The 22,347-nt window shown below is 37.2% G+C and overlaps 1 protein-coding gene across 6 annotated transcripts in view; it reads left to right on the top strand.

Moving 5' to 3' along the window:
* Window positions 1-1,810: 1,810 nt before the first annotated feature.
* Window positions 1,811-22,347, top strand: part of LOC116178031 (long-chain-fatty-acid--CoA ligase 6) — a 39,305-nt gene continuing 18,768 nt past the window's right edge. Inside the window, exons 1-2 of one of the 6 annotated variants that reach the window (XM_031497290.1) lie at window positions 1,811-1,960; window positions 12,305-12,462. In XM_031497290.1, the coding sequence (XP_031353150.1) occupies window positions 1,939-1,960; window positions 12,305-12,462 (180 nt within the window). In that variant the 5' untranslated portion in view covers window positions 1,811-1,938. The other 5 variants (XM_031497291.1, XM_031497292.1, XM_031497293.1 and 2 more) reach the window with 5 other exon arrangements.

Here is a 22,347-nt window from a genome sequence, read left to right as displayed (position 1 = left end):
GTCCTAGTTATCGAGATATTTTTTTGAAATTTTATTCGGGCAAACATATCTGATATTGTAAACATTAGTTATGCGCATTCTGCCAACTGCCTTATTTATGAAAATATTTCTTTGAAATGTTACCCATAGATGCTTCTAGTAAAAATTGCTACACATGTCATTAGTAAAGCCAAACACATTGCAAATAGTAAAAATCAAATGCGCGCATGCGCAAACTGCAAAATGCCAACTTTGTTTACTTATAAAGATCTCTCTTTAAAATAGGCACCTCTAGTAAAGCGAACATATCGCATATAGAGTAAGTCAACTTTATTATTTATGGAGATATTTTTTTCCAAAGATTTTTCTAGTAAAGGCAAACATATCGCATATTTTAAATATCAGGTTGCGCATGCGCAGACTGCGCAATGCTGTTTCTTATGCTTATCCCATAAGCAACTTATTTTCCTTTGTACACATTAAATAGTCCGTTACATAATCTTTCGGAAAGTACTGATCGATTCATAAGAAATGCGCTAAAGTTACTCGCCTTAAGCCAATTTTTTATCTCGTTGATTGGCACAGATGCTCCTGAAAGCCAATGGGAGGTTATATCTATGTTTATATGATCTAAGGCTGTGCGATAGCATAAAATACGCATATGGTTGATATAAAAAATGGGCAAATTCGTGATGCAGCACGCGCAGTGTCTGTTGTGTTACACAGAAAAGACCTTCATCTCCATCAGCTTGTTCAATGTTCCGTTTTGAAGACGTAACATCTTGGTATAACGCAACAGACACCGCGCATCCTGACAGCACACGAAATTTCTTCGTTTTTTTTTGTATCAACCATATGCATAAATGCCTAGTTGTCGTACAGTAAATTGACTGCTCTCTTCAAAGAAGTGATACCGGAAATTTCAATATGCCATCGGATGTGATGTCGCATATATTTAGCCATTTTTTCGAATCTCGCAAAGTAAGAGATATCAAGGTGAACCTATTACCTCGAACACACTGTACCCAGAGTCGAGCCCAGAGTGAAACCTCCCAGGTATAAGGTAGACTTGGTATAGGTCGTCAGGTAAGTAAGGGTTGTTAAAAAGTAACCCTGATTTACCTACTCTTAATATTGATTTTATCATTACCAGTGATATTCAACAAGGACGTTCTATCTACCTGGTTTTTATAATTCTCTTCCTCGTAAACTAACATTTTACCACCCCTGCATTATCAAGGGTCTGTTACGCTATAACATAGTGTAATTACACTAAGGCTATAAGTCGCATGTTTGTAACATCGCTCACTTTTAAAATCTCGATGTCTAAATTAGTTCCCCCATTTTTCCATAAGCTTGCTGCACTAAATATTCTTTACAATTTGAATACCCCATATTATCCAAAACAAAATATAAATTGCGAAAAAATGGTTTCATTCACCATTATATATAACATTCAATAATTTGAATAATTGTATTTATGATAAGCTAAATTGCATGTAAGATGCGATTCAAAATAATTGTTAGCTCTCTTGCGTGAATGGTGTTTCCGGTTTCGGTTCCTAACATCGGTTTAGGCAACACACATTACACTCTTGGTATGAGGGAATCGAATATTGCAAAAGTAAAAACAATTGTTTTGTTTATAATTTTAGTAATGTTCATTTTGTATGGATAGGGTTTGGCAAATTTGCTGCAAAATGAGTACTTTTTAAGTACAGTTTCCACTGGCCCACACACTCAATTAATTAGTAGCTATTGGACGGGACGTAATTAACATTGCTGTAGTTAAAGCAATATACATCCAACACGTGTTACTTTACTATTACAACACTGAAATTTATACCTCCATGCTATTCATATATTCATAAAAAATTAGAATAGCAAATTTTCTTTAACAACTGGCTTTAGTTAGGCAACCAGCTTGATACGTGCAAACTCGAGTTCTAACCTAAAACCATGAAGATGCGGCTAACAAAGAGTGAGTGTTTTTAAATTAAATGGAAAGGATTTGATTGTAGAATATGTACAGGTATTTATAACCTTTACCTGCGTTTATTTAAGTCACACTTTATTACTAATTTCAAAGTCTGGGCTAATCTCGCAACGGCCGGAATGGCAAATTTCAATTTATGTGTCTTTTTGCACGGCTTCGATTCGCCACCCATAAATAACTAAATGACGGGAGTACCTACTGTTGTAATTGGAACTTAAGCTTGTGTAATTAACATTTTAATCCTGTAACATTGACTAAAATTGGCATTTGGCAAGGTTCCGTTTGCATGTGATTAAAAAGTACCTTATCGTTATCGCAATCGCGTAGGTTTCCTCCGAATTTAATACAATTCTCACGCGCAAAACAATAGTTTGCAATATTGGAAGAAGGCGAATCTTTCCAAGTCCAAGTAAGTAACGGAAGTCTGCACAAAAGCCGTTATACTCCGATAATGGCCAATGCACACATGATCGTAGGCCTGCGGCTTTCGCACGTTGTTTTCTCACCGATAATTTGCACCTAATCGTAAATGGGAGTGAGCAAGTTTAGTATCCCGTTCAAGGTTACTACGAATTTCCATTGAAATTTGCAAAATATCTTCTGTCGTGAGATAAATAACTCGATGACGACGCTCTGTGTCATTGTCATTCCCATATCTGCGTCACAATAGCGGGAATGAACCTTTAATCTTTGTCGTACGTTACTGTAGCCAAAATTAGGCAGTTTTGCAACTAAGCCAAAAATCTGTTATCGATACGAAAATATGCGCGTGGTGTGCACCGAAATGTTTGTTGTTTGATAAAGTAACCGGAGACAGGTAATCTAACATTTAGAGATTCTTTTGCTGCATGGGAGATAAATGTACCGCGATATTTACTGATTACAATACTGTGTGATCCAAAAAACGGGTTCACTAAAACGTCCGTGAGAATGCAAACTGTTTTCTCGCATTTCTCATTAAAGAGGAAGTATTTTTTTTATGACTCACTGTACTTTGTAGACAGGAACATTATCTAAACTCAAAGGTGCCGACTTGTACAAATTATTGCGGAGGCCCACATACGAGGTGACAATTTAAAACTTAAATTTATTTGCGCACTTACTACGCGCGCATTAAGTTTATATTTTTATGAAGTAACCTCGGAAATAACATGAATTTTTGAAGAGCATTTCCAATGACACAAATTTGTAATTTTAAATGGAACACTATTTGTAACGGGAGCCCGGTAATGGAATTAGTAAAATTTTTCAACTTTTTATTTGGGCGTACAGTACTGTCCAGTTAAATGCGTGTGAAAGTTGGCGACGCCAGAAAGTCGCGACTTACAACGAAATAAACTAGAATCTTGCTGATGACATATTACGCTTGACTTATTTTGTCAACAACACACGAAACATGTTTTTTTTCCGTTTTTTAGCATTGTTTCAATCGTCATTCTCATACGTATGTATGTTAATCACACTTTATATCATTGTATAAATACTCGTATAAATAGTTCATTCCACTGCGTTCCATTGGATAGTGACTTGAAACATTTTTGTTTCTAATTTCTTTTTGTATAAATACATATTGTATGCACTGTCCAATAAAAGATCATTATTATTATATCCATCGTTATTAGTGTGTTGCGCAACGTTTTGTTTTCAGCCGATTCTGGAGATGTGATTGACTGAAAGAAATGAATTCTATTGGTGGAACCGATTCGATTATTCGAACCACCGATTGGGGTAGCTTTGGTAAAGTGGGAATTAGGTCGCCGGGAGGTATTAGGCACAAAATCACGATAGCGTCCGCGTCGTACGGAAAAAAATATTAAGTCAATAAACCGTAGTCTGCGCGGCGTGGTTAAATGAATCGTTGGTGAAAAGAAATTCAGTTCAAGCCGCCGGAAAATTAAATTCGAAGCCCCAAGGGGGCGGCGTAGCAGAGAAAATTCAGTTTAAACCGTTAGAGCAGTTGCGCCGTACCGCGGGAGGTTAAGTAAAATCACCGGGGGTGGTTTTGGGCCGCGAAAGGATCTACGTGAACGCGATCGACGTTTTCTTTGGCTATTTGTCCGCAGGGGACACTTAAATGAAAATTTTGTATAGCGGCGGATTACGTAATTTTGTGTAATCGCGTGAGATTACCGAAGTCAGGGTCTCTTTCATTTACGTGAACTTTTCTCGTTTGGAGTGATACTGGCAGAACAGTTCGTACTTGAGTTGTACGATCCAGGACATTGTAATTCAATCGAGCTGGAAACAGACTTGAACTGCACATGTATTTTAAGTGTGGGCCCATCTAGAAGGTGATTATAACTTTGCAGTTGAATTCATCATTAAATAATGATCACTCTCCAGCTGGGTTCAAAATTATCCTATTTTTAAGATTGTGAATTTGTGTTAAAAAATGGGGCAATAATGTATTGTTGATGGATTAAATCAGGACGCGACGAGTTGATAACTTTTTCAGGTAAACTTTCCTTGAAGGTAATTGCACTAAAGATTCGTAACCTTGAGCTTAGCCGTCGGCATATTTAGTATAAAAATTTAACATTATTTGAAAGTCAACAAGTGGTTCTTATGTTAACTAAAGTAAAGTGGGTTTGTATCTTAGCTCATTGTACCGTGTGGTGTGTATTTAGGATAAGGCGGTTCAATGTCGATTTTCAGCGATTTTTTAAGAATTAAAAAAATGTGTGTCCATCAAATTTCCTTATCTTAAGAGCAATTTCTACCAACCATAGTCCTTCTCGACCCCTTATCGGGTATGTATGCCCTTATCCTTATACCTTAAGACCGGATTGTCGGAGGAGGGTACTCGCAAAGAAAGATTATGGACGTCTGGAAGAAATATGTCCATTGGTGATGTCAAAACTTTAAAAACGAATATCTTGAAAACGGTTGGATGGAGGAGAATACTCCACAGCTAAAATGAATCGTCTGGAAGAGACACATCGAGCAGTCGAAGCGAATATCTTCAAAACGAAGTATCGGAAGAGGGTACTCATAAAGGGCAAGTGGAACGTCTGGGCGAGACACATCTACTGGCGATGTTAAAACTTTCAGTACATATATACATGCAGAACGGAATTTCGGAGGAGGGTACTCTCAAAGGGCGGAAAGATGGTCCAAACGAGACACAATATTTAGCAGAACTTTTCTAAGGACTAGATTCTAGATTCATTATATAGCGTAGATTTTTGAATGTATGCCAAGCGGCCTTTAAATGTTTATGTGTCCCCTCCCCATTAATCGTATAGCAAGAAGGTAAACATCATCCATAATTATAGCATGCTACTACCTTATAAAGTTATAACTCAACTATTTACTAAGCTCTTTCGGTTAAAAAAAATGCGCTTCATCTGCACAAGATTTGTGCACAATTTATACTTGTTCTTGTTCCTTTCACTGAATCCCGTTGCATGACGTTGGCGAGTTTCAATCGATGATGTTTTCGGGACCTTATTTTGATTATGTTTGAGAATTTAGTGTAGTTTAAGTCGAGGTTTAAGTGTCAAAAGTAGAAGATCGAATTTTCCAATTAATTGTATCGCTGATGGAATTATAAGAAAAAGTGTACGTATGTGGTGGAATTCGCGATCGTTTTTTCTGAATATTTAAATTGTATGGAGTGATGAAGCTTCAGGATGGCTGAGCATCAAGATGTCATGGTAACAGGAAATTGTTATCTTAATTGGTTTTGGGGATTCAAACCGCAGACAAGCATGAGATCATCTCGGTATAGTGGAAAACTATTTAAGTAAGAAGAGGTAGGGGTCATCCCGGGAGATTTTCAGGTATTAGTTCTCGGGCTACGAGATCGGTACGTACGTGGTTCAAGATATTAGTTGTTTTTGAACGCAAAACGTAAGATTAATTCAGGTGTTGGTTACCAGAGCAAGCAGTTCTTATCCGAAAGAAAGATTTTTCTGATAGATTTATTTCTGTACCAATCGCGCAGCTTGGTTCAATTCGTTCGCGTTTGCAGTTTTCTTGGACATTATAAACCTTCACTTTTGATAACGGGTATTTTCCTCAGAACGTGCATGTTGAACGCATTTCACAATTAAATGTTTTAAAAATTTTTGTTAATTGGCTCGTTGTCATGGAAAACAATCGAACGCTAAAGAAGTGTCACTTTTTCTTACCACTTTACAACCGTACTGTATATTTTTACAATAGAAAAACTATCAAATAACCAATTTAGAAGAGTGCGACATCAATTCGGCGTCGATATTGGAACTTCCATTAAACACACGATTTGCTTATATAGTAAACGGGAAGTATTGTTGTATTTGGAAGTTGTGTCGATGGTTTATTGAAAGTGGAGTGGATTGATGAAGGTGGATTTGTTCCCACGCTGAGAGCAATTTCGTCTTAGATGTCCGGCCTTGCCCATGCCCAGCAACGTAATTTCTTGTTCTTGGATAAACGCTAATCAAGATGGTTTACTCTTTCTATTATTAATTTTCGAACCAGTTCACTGGATTGCTCTTCTTTGGTGCTGGATTTCACGGCTGGCATGCGATGAGTGTACCTTCTTTGCTGGTTCAAATTCCAACGTGTCTTGAGTCCTTCGAAAAATCTTTATGGTGGACTTTAACATGTAATTGAGGTGCATTTTCCGTAAATTTAATTAACATTGAATTAACGACCGCGTGTAAAAATACAAATTCGTCAAGTTTCATATTTAAATAATAATAATTATTATTATAAATTGCGTTATCATAAAATACACAAGATTCATATAAATTAGGTTACTTAAAAAACCAAATAACATCACCACCGAAAAAGTCATCAGTTTTTTGTTGAGAGATTGTAGTCTTCCGCGCTACGGGTACTTGACGTGTTCACTCATCTCGCCGAATAATAGTTTAATTAGTGATAATGAACGTTAATGAACTAAGGTCGTATTAACACTTCCAATTCTATTATGTGGTTTTTTTCAGGTATGTATATCTATTTTCGTTTCTAGAGATGTTAAATTAACATTTTAATAGGTTTAAATACGTAGGCTCTCAGTAACAGTAAGAGTAGATAGAAGTGATCACTTTAACGGCTAGGGTAGATGATAAAAGTGAAACAAATGATTGTGCATTCTAATAAAATCTGTCATTCTTAGTAGAAATGGGACGCTGAGTACTAAATAAAATGAAGCTCAGAACTGAAAACAATGTAGCAATGTAGCAAATGGCATGAATATATGCGCGCAATCGAATAAAAGATGTCGTACATGAACATGACTGTTAAAAAGTACCATGTCACTTAGTCGATTTTAATTTATACATCGCCCTCGCCTTCGTCGTGGTTATCGTCGTCTGCATCGTTCAAGCAACGTAACTTTCGTTGTTCATCGCCTTCGTCGTTATCAATCAATCTACATTCTTATCGCTACTCAAAAAGGACAATCAACGTCATTTCGCATTCAATAACAATTATACATGTGCTTTACGTTGATTCACCAAATCAAGATTTAGAATCCATTGGGCGAGCGGTTAATTTATGAAGATCTCGCCTTCGGCTCGCTCGGAATTGGTATGAACCCAGTGTTTTGTGACTGGGAACCTATAACACGGTCCAGAATTTCGGGCAAGTGGTTGGTTTAAATGCCGATCGCTCGGGATTGGTATCAACTGTGTTTTGTGACCGGAACCGTATAACGTTTCAGAATTTCGGGCGTTTGGATTAATTTAATTCTTTTGCGCACAACCGACATTTTGAAAGCTTGAAATTTTAATGTTTAGTAATGTTAGGTTATTGTCAATGCATTTCTATTAACGATTTGGCTTTAGTGGACTCCCTAGAACGTAGTTTACAGACATTTAAAACACGGCTATGCGTTTTAAGAGGGAAATTCACTTACATTCCCGCCGATGCGCCGATATAGCGTATCCGTTCCTCGCAAATTTTTGGCAAAAATAGCACCCGACGGTGGACTCACCTCCGTCTTTCACGAGATGGACTCGTCCGTCACTTTGACGCTTAAGTTTTTTAAAATGGCGGAAAATTCCCATTTTAAGGAGAATACGCCTTTTCGCGGCGTTAAAAAGTTTCCAACACGTGCGGATCGAAATTTTAGAAAGTTTAAGGCGCCTCACAGACGTTTCCGCGCCCTATTTAACGCAGAACGCTTCACTGATGACGTCATCTGTGCATGTTTTAAGGGTTTTTTTTTTTAGGGAGTTAACAGATCTAATTTTGAACATATGAATATCACCTCAACTTTTCACGGGGAATTCTATTCCGTCGAGAAACTTGACGGATCGCAAAACTTCGTGTGACCTTCAGACAAGTTGTACCATTATATTTATATCTCTCGCCAGGAAAGATTGTCGGTCACAGCACACCTTGTGTCGATTTACAATCTATGTTTTTCTTAAGATGCGAGCGACTTCTGGAATAGGATCGTGCCAATGTTGAACGAAAAGTCCTTTTGTTCAACATTGACACGATACTATCCCGGAAGTCGCTCACATCTTTAGAAAAACATAGATTGTAGACCGGGACAAGTGTTCTATGACCGGCAATCTTCCCTGGCGAGAGGTTTATATTGAAATTTAGAATTACGTATATTGAACAAGGAAGGAAAAAGAGTTCTCAGTCTGGATCTCAATCATGACTTTACATTGATATTTCACATGTGGTAATCATCTGCCTCTCCCTTTCACGGAAATTAATGTATTTATTAAGGATGTTGTGCAACGGAGCTTGTAGATTCACACCAGGTGCCTGCTACAACATATACATAATATAATAAGGTTTCAAGATCCATCACATAACAGCACTCAGATAACATAAATATTTGGGAGTCATGAAAAATAATCACATTTCGCACTTATGACCTGCTAACGTAATTTGGGAATAAGGGATTGGGGGGGGGGGGGGAGATTCATTCCATCTTACTGGACTTACGGGTCGAGCGAAGGCAGTTCTAGGGATTAAGTGAAACTCATTTACAATAATTATAGAGTCATAAACATGGGCTCGAAACTGCACAAGAACAAAACAATCTCGAAGGGTTAATGGACCTTAATCAAAACCATTTGGAATTCCCTGCCAGGATTTCTTTCGGCTAATCAACATTTTTGAACGGAGGAGTCGGGTATGAGAAAAACTCGCTTCCTACCGAATCAGAGGGAATGATTCTCATTCACGCTCCCATATAAATACAAAGAAAAACCCCCGATCCATCCCACAAGCCGATAATAAAAATACTTCCACTCTTAACTACATACTTACACAAGATCTTCAAGATATCCTCAATTGTATCAACACCCTGTATATTAATCTTCAACCTCGAACTGAATTAAATGGATTGGACAACTTGCAATTTTACAAACATAGATAATTAAAGCTACGTTATTAACGAAATTGTTAGTACCTACATAAGAACACATTACGTATGTGCTGTCTATAACAAATGAACAAAGCTACCCTTAAGTATGTCCCGTAACTCATTTACCAACATTGTGCAATCTTAGACAAAAACCCTGCAAATTCAAATTTGTAATAACAAGCACATATTAAATCAACAGCAAATAATACAAAGGCAATTACGTAAACCCTACTTAAACGGTACAATTACAAAGGAAAATAAAGAAAAAATTTACCCAATTTCTTGAATCTTATTTGTGTCGCATCCACAAAAAATTCCCGCGTCCTTCTCTTCTCTCTCTTGCTCGACGAAAACATCCACTTGCGAGCCTTCGTCCTTGTGCAATTGAATTATTAAGATTCGCGCCAAGAGATATACAGTGGCGTAACTTACGTCTTTCGCCTTTAATGAAGAGCGTAATATTTATAGCGGAAACTGTTCAAAACTGCCAGATATGTAACATCACGAACGAAGAGAAATTCTAAGCAATTAAGACTACACTCACCCCAATTCGATTACAGCAATATCAAAAATTTTGCAAATAAATCAAAACAAGTATAAGTTGTGCACAACTCTTGTGCAGATAAAGCGCATTTTTTTAACCGAAATAGGTTTTGTTTTGACATCACCAATGGATATATTTCTTGCAAACGTCTCAATCGCTCTTCGTGAGTACCCTCTTCCGACAATCCGTTCTTGAGGTATAAGGGAATATACCAGATCACGATAAGAGGTCGAGGTGGAGGGCTACGGTTGGTAGAAATTAATTCCTTTCGTTGAGACCTTTCATTAGAGTACCATGAAGGATTAAATTAATTCCACCCCCACCCCCTCCACCCCGTACTTTGATAAGAGGACAGAAAGAAGGGCATTAGTTGGTAGAAAACCTTTACTTAAAATACAATTAGAGGTACAATTAATTTTTAACTTTGTACAAACCAATTTATTTCGATGAGACCTTTCATTAGAATACCATGGAGGGTAGAACATGTGTTTAACCCCCCCCCCCCCATTTCCTAAACTTTAAGTTAGCACTACTATGCATGCGTATGCAAAATCTGAGACCAGTTGGTTGTCGTATGTAAAAGCTATGCACGTTTTACTTTCAAAAACAGCATCTTAGGAAATAATTTGTGGGGGGGCCCCCCTTTTAGACAGCGAAATTTGATGGCCGTCGGGCACACCTTCAACGTATAGGCTATACCTACTGCAAAAAATTCCAGGACTCTAGGACCATTCCCCTACTATAGGGGGAATCAATTCAAAACGGTAGAAGTGGGTCCGGATTGACGGACGTACAAAACGCAAACAGCACATTTTTTTAATTCTTAAAAAATGCGCTAAAAATAATTCAAAATGTTAACATTAGGAATGCAAATGATGTAGTGCTACATCATGAAATTAAAAAAAAAACTACAAAACTGAAAAAGTGGACTTGGCGAAGATAGATATCAATAAAAGACATTAAAATTTATAGGTAATAAACAAACACTTTGAACAACAAGGAGAAAGTTTAATGAGAGAAAAAATGGATGAATCTGAGAATCATACAAATAATTACAAATCCCGGCCTTTTTAACGCATATTTTTTTCAAAATTGAAAATCTTTTGTGCGACTGTGGAAATTAGGTAGAGAACGGGAAACACCTCGTATATGATTGTAAATTTTGATACGGAAAAACAAGATTTTAGGGACATCTTAGAATAAAAATCAATAATTGAGTGGTCAATACAAAAACAAGAAACGTTAAACGGATAACGGAAATTTTTCCACGAGTACTGAAAAAAAATTAAAAAACCAAATGGAAAATATACTAGAAAAAATACACAGATTCACAGATAACCGTATAACGCCTAATAACCCTTATTCACTTGGATCACATAAACTTTCTGAATAATAAAAGCGTCGTAACGTGCTCTTAAAACTATCAAAAGGAAATGTACGAGAATTTTAGATTGGAATTAGCAAAATTGAGCATACTATTAAGTAAGTACCGTATCGACAGTATTCGTGCCTTTTTCTTAACCTACCGATCACGGCCGAGTACGGTACACTCGTCACTTGAACGAAACCCGCAACTTTATACCCTATACGACAACATAAACATTTCCAATGTTAAGAAAATGATTTAATAATATGCACGCGGCTATGAACCTAATTTCTCCCGGTAGCCGAAAAATTTTCCCAGAGTTTGTTAATGGATATTTCGTGTATTAGGAGCATGAACACCTCCTCGCTCACTATATTCTCCTGATACAAAGTTGCTAAAAGTTTAAGGTAAAGTCTCAACTAATCGTATTTTTCCAAATCTTTACGGAATCGTTCGTTCAGTTATGCAAAACGTGTTTTAGAATCAGTTAAATAACAACAGATTGTCTTAAATTACTAGTGCCAAGAAGTGCTACATTAGATAATGATTCTGGAGGACATGCACCGTCTAAGAAATAATTGATCACGGTCCACTGATTGGTCGCGACCACAAATCTTAAATTAATAGAAGTCACTCGTGCGTTTTAGACATTTCGATTCGTTTTTTATTTGTCCTTCTCCCTTCTCGAATCGTTGGCCTGCGACACTAGTTTTTTTGCTGCATTTAGGTTGGCTATTCGGCTTTGAAGTTTGACAGGTAAAAGTCAAATTTCAAATTATAGTACAGGAACCTTAAAATGCAGCAAGTTTTGAAATAAAGAGACCGGCAAATGGAACCGCAAACTGCGTATACGGTTTGGTTTAATTGTTTTTTGGGAAATTACTTAGTTGTGTACGCGCTCTAGTTAATCCGGACTGTTGGTTTGTGTAAGTAGGTGCAAATTTATCTTTTAATGCGAGTGGATGATAGCAGAATTCGAATGTGCCAATGCAATTGGCGTAGGAATCGAACGTTTCGCGATACATTTTTAATCTTTTATTTAGGTATATGACCAGAATTTTGTGTTCCAAGCTAATTTGGTTTTCTTGTTCATTTCAGTGGAAGAAATGGAACAGTACCTGCACTATATAGGAGGTGGTGCAGGTGCTTTGGCTCTAACTGGCGTCGCAGCGGCTTCAGCATTTTATTTGGCCAGCAGGCCCTCTTCACAGAAACCGTTATTCCCCCTTGATGCTCAGTGCTTAGTTGAAGAAGATGTAAGTATATTCTCCATAGCCTAAGTTGTTTATGATACTTATCTTTACTTGCAAACATACTTTACCTAATAATTGCTTAACGGTTTTTATGTTATCTACCTCGTTATGAAAAGAACTGAGTTAAGAGGACAAATAAAATATTTTTTAGCATAAGTCATACACTTATCCTCCAAAAAAAAATGTGTTGTGGTTCTGCAAAATACAACTCCACAGCAATTTCTAACTCATTCGATAAAAACCGACGCTCTCTTGTGTTTTGGAAAGAAATAATAATGACAGGGGGTCAGATCGGGACTGTAAGGTCGATGTTCTAATTCCTTAAAACCGTTCGTTGATTACTTTCTAACTGTAGCTCGGCTTTTCGACATTTAATTTTAATTAATTTAATTCGTAGAGCGGGAATAAATCAAACAAATGAACGATTAAAGATGGCCGTGTGCGTGAATAAAGATGCCATTTTGTAGGCGTTCTTTAATTAATAAGGAATAGAGAGGATTCGTTTTGGGAAACAGTTTTAAAAGATTCGTGGTTAAGTACGAAGCGAGACCAGTGCGTGATCCATAGAGAAAGTTAAAATTAATCAATTCACCTTTGGTCATCAGTGCGACCATTCAATTTCGAATTTAAAATTTTGATTATTTCGCATTTGAAATACTGAAAATTTAACCGTTTGTATCGCTAAGTAAATTTGTTCAAATTCACAAAGCGTTTGTTGGGGCATAATAGAAAACCCCAAGATTAGAAAATTCGAGTGCGAAATTTAAATTGAAGTTCCGCGAGTTTTACCTACAGTAGAATCAAGTAATCTCTAGAAGGTGCGACGAACTTCGGTAATAAATCCTGCACGGCATGAAAAATTGAATAATCATTAGCGGAATAATTCTTAACGAGCTCCTAGCGAGTTCATGATTTTGGACTGTCTGTCCGTCCGTCCGTCAGTGGACAAGATAACTCCCGAACGGTTTCGAATTTTCCAATTCTGTTTTCAGTATTTTGTTTATCACCCAAGGAAGACATTAAATGTTCAGTGACCCAGAAACTCGTTTGCTACATTTGCTACAAGTTTATAATTCAAAAGAAAAATAAATACAATTTACAAATTATAATAACTAAATCTTGTGAGCGGACGAGAGTAGCGGCAATCGACGGCAACCTGGATGTGCTGTCGGCGGAACGGACGAACTCGAGCGATACCAAGGGGTACGGCCTTGCTTCGGGTAAACTCAGAGTAAACGGCAACTCCCCGAATCGGACGAGTTCAACACATGGCGGCGGTCACTTCGGAAAACAGACCTTTTTTATTGCCGGCATCTTCAGAACCGGAGCGTTAAGATCAATGGATGCCGCCCGCGGCATCCTGGTTAGTGTCGAGTTGTTAGCGGAGATCCGCACCCTGGCGGAACCTCTTCTTGATAATTCTTGATTCAGATCCTTTCGACGGGTCACTGACGACGGTCCTTATCTTAGTACTTTTAGGAAATAAAAAATTTAAAAGTGACACGCTTCAAATGTGTTAATTAGTCAATTTCAAAGACGATTATAATGCCATATTTCCTTTCAAATAGACAAATGCGCTTTAAACAATTGTGAGCCTTCTGCTGCCGAGCGGTACGCGTGATGATCACAGAATATAGAAACGTAGTCCATATCCATGTGGCGTTACGATGATTTTACTCCCGTCAACATATACTTAGTGCATATCGAGCAATTTATTATTGCTCGGTCACTTAAAAAATGCAATCTATTCAAGGCGAGTGGTTCGTTGCAAAGGGGATTAAGAGACTGTCATTTATTACACCCTCAAGGCAGAGGACGTTAAAACCTCATTGTGAAATACGCGCGGGGTTATACTTATAATTACAGAAGAGGTTTGTGTTTTACTGAGTAAATTTGGGTTATTTAATTAAAATCTTTTGCGTAGCAATTAGACGGGAAAATCAATTAAATTGTTGCTACAATAAAATTCTGATGTTGCGCCGTTAGTGAACAAAGGGGGATTAAACTTGATTGTTGGAATACGTAAATCTCCGAAATTAGCAAATGTGCCCGCAGTGGAAAAAACATTAACTGCCGATTAGAGCGAAAAATTAGTAAACAAATTTCTTCTTTACTGAGAATAAAAATGGTGTCCACTCATTTCTAATGCAAATGTTCTCGGATCTTACATGCTTGCAATTCATAGACATAAGGATTAACTGTGCTACAAAAAGTACACCCTAGAACTTTTGATTTCGCTGGAGGATTTTTTTATCGTCGGAAGGTTCTGCAGCTTTAAGAACCCGTTCCGACCTTCTTATTGTATCACCAGCGTTAGCTACGAGATCATTCATTTACAAGGTACCGTTTATTTATTAGTAGCAGTCCCGGCGCAATTCGCACCGTCTTTGGGAAATCCCGTTTTTTCCCTGCCCCGTTCCCGTGGGAACTTCGGGGAGTTCTTTGGGAGTACCACGGGTAGTACACCTTCAAAGGAATGTTTTCGGCTATAAAACAAAATCTGTATTTTTCCTGTTCCCGTTCCCGTGGGAATTTCGGAAAATGTTTTACTAACACGGAAACTTTATCGCAATCGCATGAACGGTGTAGACAGGCATAAGACAGACAAACAAACATTCAGTTTTGCTTATATAGGAAGACTCGCCGAACTAATTCATTTCTCGGCTTCTGCGGTCATAATAAAAACCTAAGCCTAATCATGTTAAATAAGCGCGTGTCATTTGACACTAAACTTACTTCAAACGGATTAACTACGGTTAATTGGCCGGACTGAAATTTCTAAATTCAATATTATTTCTTTTATTGTATCTAAAGGATTATAATTTCCTATTACAAGGGTACAAACGTGCTAAAACAGTGCGTAATACCTTAACGAAAACAATTTAACAAAAAAAATAAAGATATTAAGATAATTATGAGACATGAGAGAAAAAAAAAAGTTGAATCATTGTGGTTTTACAAATTATATTTAAAAAAAATTACTCATTTAATAGGAATGATCGCGCTCTCAACATAGAGGTGACAAAACCACCCATCGAAAAGAGTATGTTATATGAGTCCGACTCCAGAGCATTGGCCAGCTCAACCAGGGAGTTTATCTCTCCTAGGTAGCTTGAACGAATATGACTGTAGAATGGGCATTGAAAAAATAAGTGTTCTATAGTTTCACGTTGGTTAATGTTACATATTGAGCAGATTTCCTTCTGGCTGATTTTATGTATGTTACGTTATCTAAATTCAATAATCTATTGTTACATGGAATTTTGAGTCAATTGCAAAAGGTCCGCGATAATGAAATAAACTCCACGGCCTTGCAGTTTTAATGCTCGTTTTCGTATAGCATTGGGAAACCAACATGTTTTTCTTCTTCGAATCCACACTCATGTCCATTAACCTAGCAGAGCAAGGTCAGCAGAATACAATCAAACATATTGCATAATTAGGTGCTAATTAAGTGCCTTATCCCCGAATTAAATGCTCCCATTTTTAAAATTATTACATGTTCTGCTATTTTCATAATTTATAAAAAAGGAGCATTTAATTCGGGAATAGGGCACTTAATTAGCACCTAATTATGCAATATGTTTGATTGTGTTCTGCTGACCTTGCTCTGCTAGGTTCATGGGCACTCACAATCCTAGGATTAGTTGGACGCAGTCCTCCACTCTTCCCTATCCTGGCTAATATTTTCATTTCTACATAACTACCCTTGCCTACGTCCTAACCCTAACCCCTCTCTACTAGAAACTGATCTAAAGAAATTCCAATCTCTGCCACAGATGAAAAATTCACCTCAACCCAGGTTCGAACACCCGACCTCCGGATTTATAGGCTAATGCTCTACCACTGAACCATAAAGACTAATTTCTATATTTATCCCGGATCTCAGCAGGTCCCGCTTTTGTTCAAATGCTTTTTTAGCCTGCGCTATCCTGGATTTGTTATTTTGCTTGCTACGATTATCTTGTGTAACCTTACTACCTAAATGGCAAAATTCCTTTACATCCTTTAAAGTGTTGTTTCCTATTCGGATCTGATTGAAATCATACAAAATTAACTTTCCCTCCTCTTCCAATCGAAGGGAGCTTTCGGATGCTGCAAGGGAACGGTTACAAACGGCAAATTAGTTACAGCATCTGGATTTCAATATCGACGGCTAAAACACGACCATAGCAATCAAAACATTTACTTTTACCTTTTCCTAGTAAGGAACTACATAGGTCCAGAAACTACGGTTTCTCGTAACGAAGTGCCCCAAATTTATATCACGTCTCGTGCGTTCATGTACCGGGTGGTCCTCAAAGCTGGTAGATCTGACAGCGCAAAATGGGTGCTTTGTTACAACTTCCATCTTCGTAAAATGCGAAACACATTTGCTGTTAATTAGTACTGCATCACGTGAAGTAATTATGTCCACCTTGTTTTCTCAAGAAGAAATGAATGAGTTTGGGGTTGTACTTACGCATCCATGATTTTTCTCATGCTCCAAGGAATTATCTCTTGCTGCATTTGCAGGTGTAACTAAATAGCACTCATTAAGAAGACGAAATATGATATAAATGCCCGGTATCTCGACTCGAAAGTTTTCCGAAACTTAGTAAAAAACAAAGCCTAATAGAAAATAAACAACTCAGAAATAAATGCATGCCCCTTACGTTACAGTTAACCAATTTAAATGTAAATTTCGATGATACGCAATGTTTAAATTCCTCTACTCTAGTGCCACAAGTTCTCTTCTGGTTTCTAACGCATCGTTAATAGCCGTTCGCCCATTAAATGTCTACAAGACTTCTTGCCTTTGAAGGACAATCCCGTAGATAGGGTCAAATCGGTTTTCCGCTCTAGTTGTGTAATTTAAAAAGTACTTCCTTCGTGTGTACACGCCATAACTCGGCTGTTCAGGCACCAATTTTTGAAAATCATGAGGCCAAATTCCAAACTGAATCGGGGCAGTAGGTTAAAATTGTAACTTAGTAGACAATTAAATGTAGCTTTGGACATAAGACATCCACAAATTTAGGCGCACGTGATCTTTTTATTTTCGATGGTGAACTATTAACGGCCTCCATTACGAATCAATGTGGGATGCGGCATGGTATGCTTACAACATCAAGTTAATGGAGATAGTCCAAGTCCGCCACTTTGTGATGTAAACATCACTACCTTGAGTGCATCCAAAAGTGTGTTACTAATTTTGATCTCGGCGCGAAAAATTAATTAAGATAATGTGAGCGGCGAGCCGATGGCCTTTTGTATTAATTGTCGACCTCCCCGTACTTCTAATTTTGTGTCACCTAATCCGGCTATTTTAAAAGTCTAGTGGGAAAAGTGTAATCTTCTTTTTTTGATTATGTAATGGAGATATTTAATTTTGAGAATACGCCAAATTGTCTTTTTTCTAATTTCGACTAATTGATTATTTAAAGAAATATTTCGTCCGCGCGAAATGAGACGTGCAAGAAAGGTTAATTTATTTATAGTGCGTGAATAAAGATTTCGTGAGACAGCTTCGATTTGTGACCGTTTTTGACTTTATTCGCGGTTTGACAATGTGCTGTGATTGTTGCTGCGTTAAGACACCCCCAATTAGACCACCCATCGCGTTTAGCCGACAGTCGGATGCTTTTAACTACAAAGTAGGTATTACATGTTAGAATTACGTATTAATTACATAAACTTTGAGATTCGCGGTTTTGTAGTAATCAGTAAGCAATTAATGGCAATTTTCACCTCGCTAACGATTATGAGCACATTGAAATTATTATGATTTAAATAAAGTAATAAAGGTGTTGGCATCCTCTCAAAATAATTTACGTTACCCATTCATCATTCTGAATTACTCTTGTTATTCTTATCTGTTCCTATTATGAAATTGTACTCATAGTCCTGAAATTTTCATGTTTACATGAGGTTTTTTTGTGATAAAAAGTCAAAATTTGGTGAGCTGTCCGATTTGAATTTAAGCCGATTTAGCAAATTTGCATTTGCGCCCATAAGAGTTACAAGAAATAGATTTTTAAGGTATTCCCTAGCCAACTTCATAAATTACCACATGGCTGGGACCCGGACCGGACCGAAACCGGTATTTTTTTCTGAACCGAAAACCGCACCGAAACCGTTATTCCTTCAGAAATGGAAACTTATTGAGAACCGGAACCCATATTACTTTTTTCGGTTCTTTTCGGTTTCTTACGGTTCTTAACAGGTTATTGGAAGTTGAAGGACGCGGCGGCAACCACGTCCTGAAAATTGATAAAATATTACTCTATAATTGCCATCGGCGGATTATAAATTTTTAATAAGGTGTCGAAATTGAAGGCATCACGGGTGGCGGTGGCGCTAATTTAGCCACTACTTAAAAAAAAATAAAAAAGGAGGTGCGAGGTTTTAGAAAATAAAATTTTCTGTTTTTTAGTAATAAATTAAGTGTAAATACATATTTCCCTCTTCCCCCCTTATTCCCCTCGTCGTTATAAATTAGCTACACTTACGATACGTCACGTTTTGGTATTCATGACTTTTTCTTCACACCTATTAATTAACAAATCACGTTTTTATAATGAATTTTTTGAATGCCATACTTTCTGAAAAACTAAAACCGAAAATAACTTTTTTCTATTTCGATGTGGAAACAATACCAAAACCGTACTTGATTGGCCCAGTTTGCGTGCGTTTCTAGACAGAAATGATGCTGAAAGAAATAGAAACGCATTATTTTTTTTATTTTGTTGGATTGGTACCCCTCGCTTTTTTGCTGTCAACGGTATCCGTCAAATCAAAACTAAACATAACCTTTAAAGTGTAAATAACGTACGAGGAACTTGACCGATTGTATTAATTCCGATTAATTTTGAATATATACTCCAAAGAGTAGAACTTTTTTTATTTTTACTTAGCGTAGTAAAATATGCCAGCAGTACATTCTTGCTTACTTTTTGAACTCCCTTCTCGGCCAGCCAGTTTTCAAAAATTTTGTACTCCTCGTACTTTACTTTCGATTTTACAGGCAGTAAATTTAACGTCGCTTCATTGGCAATCTCTTGGATCTCTGGTGGGGTACAAGAGACGTGTTTGTCATCCGTATTAATCATAACTGCCGCAAAATGGAATTATGACCAAATAATTAAAAGTTTGAAGTTTGAAAATACAGGAATCAGGTTAGCCAACGTGAAAATAAATGAATTGTGTCTATTACCAACATACACTGAATGATAGTTTAAAATTACCTAACAACGCCTAAATGCAATATTTATAATTTGTATAATTTATTATTTAAAATAAAAGTCGAAATAGAAAAAATAGTATAAAGCACACGTGTCATTTGTCTACTTGTCGCACTCGGCTTTTGCCGCATTCGCCGCTACGCGGCTTATGCGGCAAACTACCTCGTGCGACAATCTTCGTCAAATGACACTTGTACTTTAATATACTATTATGGACCGAAAAAAATGCGCAGAACCGAACCGTTATTTCTTTTTAGAACCGAAACCGGACCGGAACCGTTATAAATATTTTCGCTTAAATACGAGTATAAACAGAACCGGAACCGATATTTCATTTGGGTCCGGGTCTCTGCCACAAGGTAATGATGGGTTGATAATCTCTGTTGGTACTCTCTAAATTTGATTTTTCAAAACTGATAAACTTTAGCAAAACTTTATGCCGGCGGCTAGCTCATGATTAAGTGGACATTTGCGCAAAGGAGCACGGACCCGGGATCTTACTTTTCTTTTTACCTGAAATGGTTTAATTTGTCATGCCTTCGCTTGAGGCCACATTGACAATGAAATTATAAAAATTAGAACACTTAGGGTCTCGGTTGAATATGAATATACAATAAATCATTAATCTTAAATAGGCAGTGGTAAAGGTAACGATTTCGCTCAACTAGAGTACTGAATCATCCCCTAAATAAGTACCCTGGACTAAAATGCGACGGGTTGAGCGGAAACTTCGGTCTCGTAATTGGGCAGCTGATTCTTTGATGATTTGAAGATTTTGAGCGAAAGCCAATAAACTACACGTTTACTTTATGCTGTTCTTTAATTATCGTATGCAGTTTGAATTCGCCATTTAGCTCTTTAAATCGAAAGAGCCACTGAACTTCAATAGGGCGCTTCTTCGCACCAGATTACGGGCGCTTGATATCGAAATTTTGCTTCCTGTTTGAAAAAAAATGATCAGAGTAGCCATAAGGCGTGTACAGGGTGGTTCAAATTCGTGGCTCACGATTGGGATCCCCGCAACGATGAGAGATACAGTGTATGTTAAATGGGGGCAAAGTTACTCCTTATTTTGACTAAAAAATGCATTTGAGATTTTTTTAAATCTTTGAAAATATCTGAGATATCACCGAAAAATTGAATAAATCAAATTTCATTTTCAATTTCCGTACCTTAAACGGTCGAAAATGGACGGTTCCCTTTAGAACCTTCTATAGCGCGCTAGATGTAGAAGGTACAGGTTGCTACACAAAAAAAAAGAAAAATCGTGACGTCTGTCACTATACGTTTACATAAATTTACAAGAAAGTTTCAAAATCAAAAAATTTACATTCACTTCTCAGGTAACTAGATCTTGCTGAATCAACATGGTCATGATGGCGATGCATTAAAATGAATTACTTTTTTGTCCTCTATCTCATTCCGTAAAAATTCAATATGGCGTCCATAAGAAACAAGTTAAAAAGTAGGTAATCGTAAACGATTTACAAAAAGCGCATTTCCACTTGCATTCATTTCCCATTTGTAAGATGCAACTTCTGTTAAAATGGTAAAAATCCGGCCACAAATATGAAAGATAGCGTTGCACATGGGCAATCCATTTTTGACGTGCTACTTCAATTTCAGTTTATAAGAAGAATTTCATTTCAATGCTTTTCTAAATAAGAAAGTTGGCACTGCGCATGCGCAAAATAAAATTTTGAAACTGGCGCTAGATTTTCCTTTGTTCCAAGTGCCTATGTATCAAATTTCATTTAAATGGTTCCATAGATAAAAACGTTGGCACTGCGCATGCGCAAAATAAAATTTTGAAACTGGCGTTAGATTTTCATTTATTCCAAGTGCCTATGTATCAAATTTCATTCAAATACTTGTATAAATGAAAAAGTTTGCAATTCGGTTTATAACTGGTCGAGATGCGAAAAGGGCACTGTGAATTTTGAATCGATTCGACTCAACTTTTGGAATTGCGTATTATATGGCTAAAGCTATGCGCATATTGAATTTCATGCAATTCAGTTCATAACTAACGGAGATCTAAAAGCTATCGGACATTTCTAAACCAAATTATCGTTCACACCGACAGATAGAGGGACAGACATACAAAAGAACACACGGACAGACCAACAGACAGACGACAGACAGCAATACAAAATTATAAGCGATCTCTAGGATCGTAAGTGTAAAATTGTAAAAAACGGTTTGTTGGTTTTTTTACAATAACTTTTTTAGCAATAAACGCAGAAATAATTCCTTCCTTGGTGCAAGCCTCGACACCATAACGAACCAAATAGCGAAAAAAGTAGAACAATAGCTATTAAGATAAAGAACTAGTAGCGTCTCAACGAACGAGCGGACGGACAGCCGAGCGGACGGACGGACAAAGTGGCCACAACAGCGCATTTTTTGAATTTTTGTGGAAATGCGCTAAAAATGTAACTAGATCTTGCTGAATCAACATGGTCATGATGGCGATGCATTAAAATGAATTACTTTTTTGTCCTCTATCTCATTCCGTAAAAATTCAATATGGCGTCCGAGGATCCCGAAGTGGAAGTGGTATGACTCGATGTTGTTGGGGGCGCATGATATCGTGATGGTACGCGCGATTGTCCTGTATTAAATGAAGATGAAGTACGACACCTAACGCAAAATAGTGAGAAAT

Source organism: Photinus pyralis, unplaced genomic scaffold (assembly GCF_008802855.1).
Source record: "Photinus pyralis isolate 1611_PpyrPB1 unplaced genomic scaffold, Ppyr1.3 Ppyr1.4_LG8, whole genome shotgun sequence".
Lineage (NCBI taxonomy): Eukaryota > Metazoa > Arthropoda > Insecta > Coleoptera > Lampyridae > Photinus > Photinus pyralis.
This window is presented reverse-complemented; position numbering and strand designations above follow the sequence as displayed.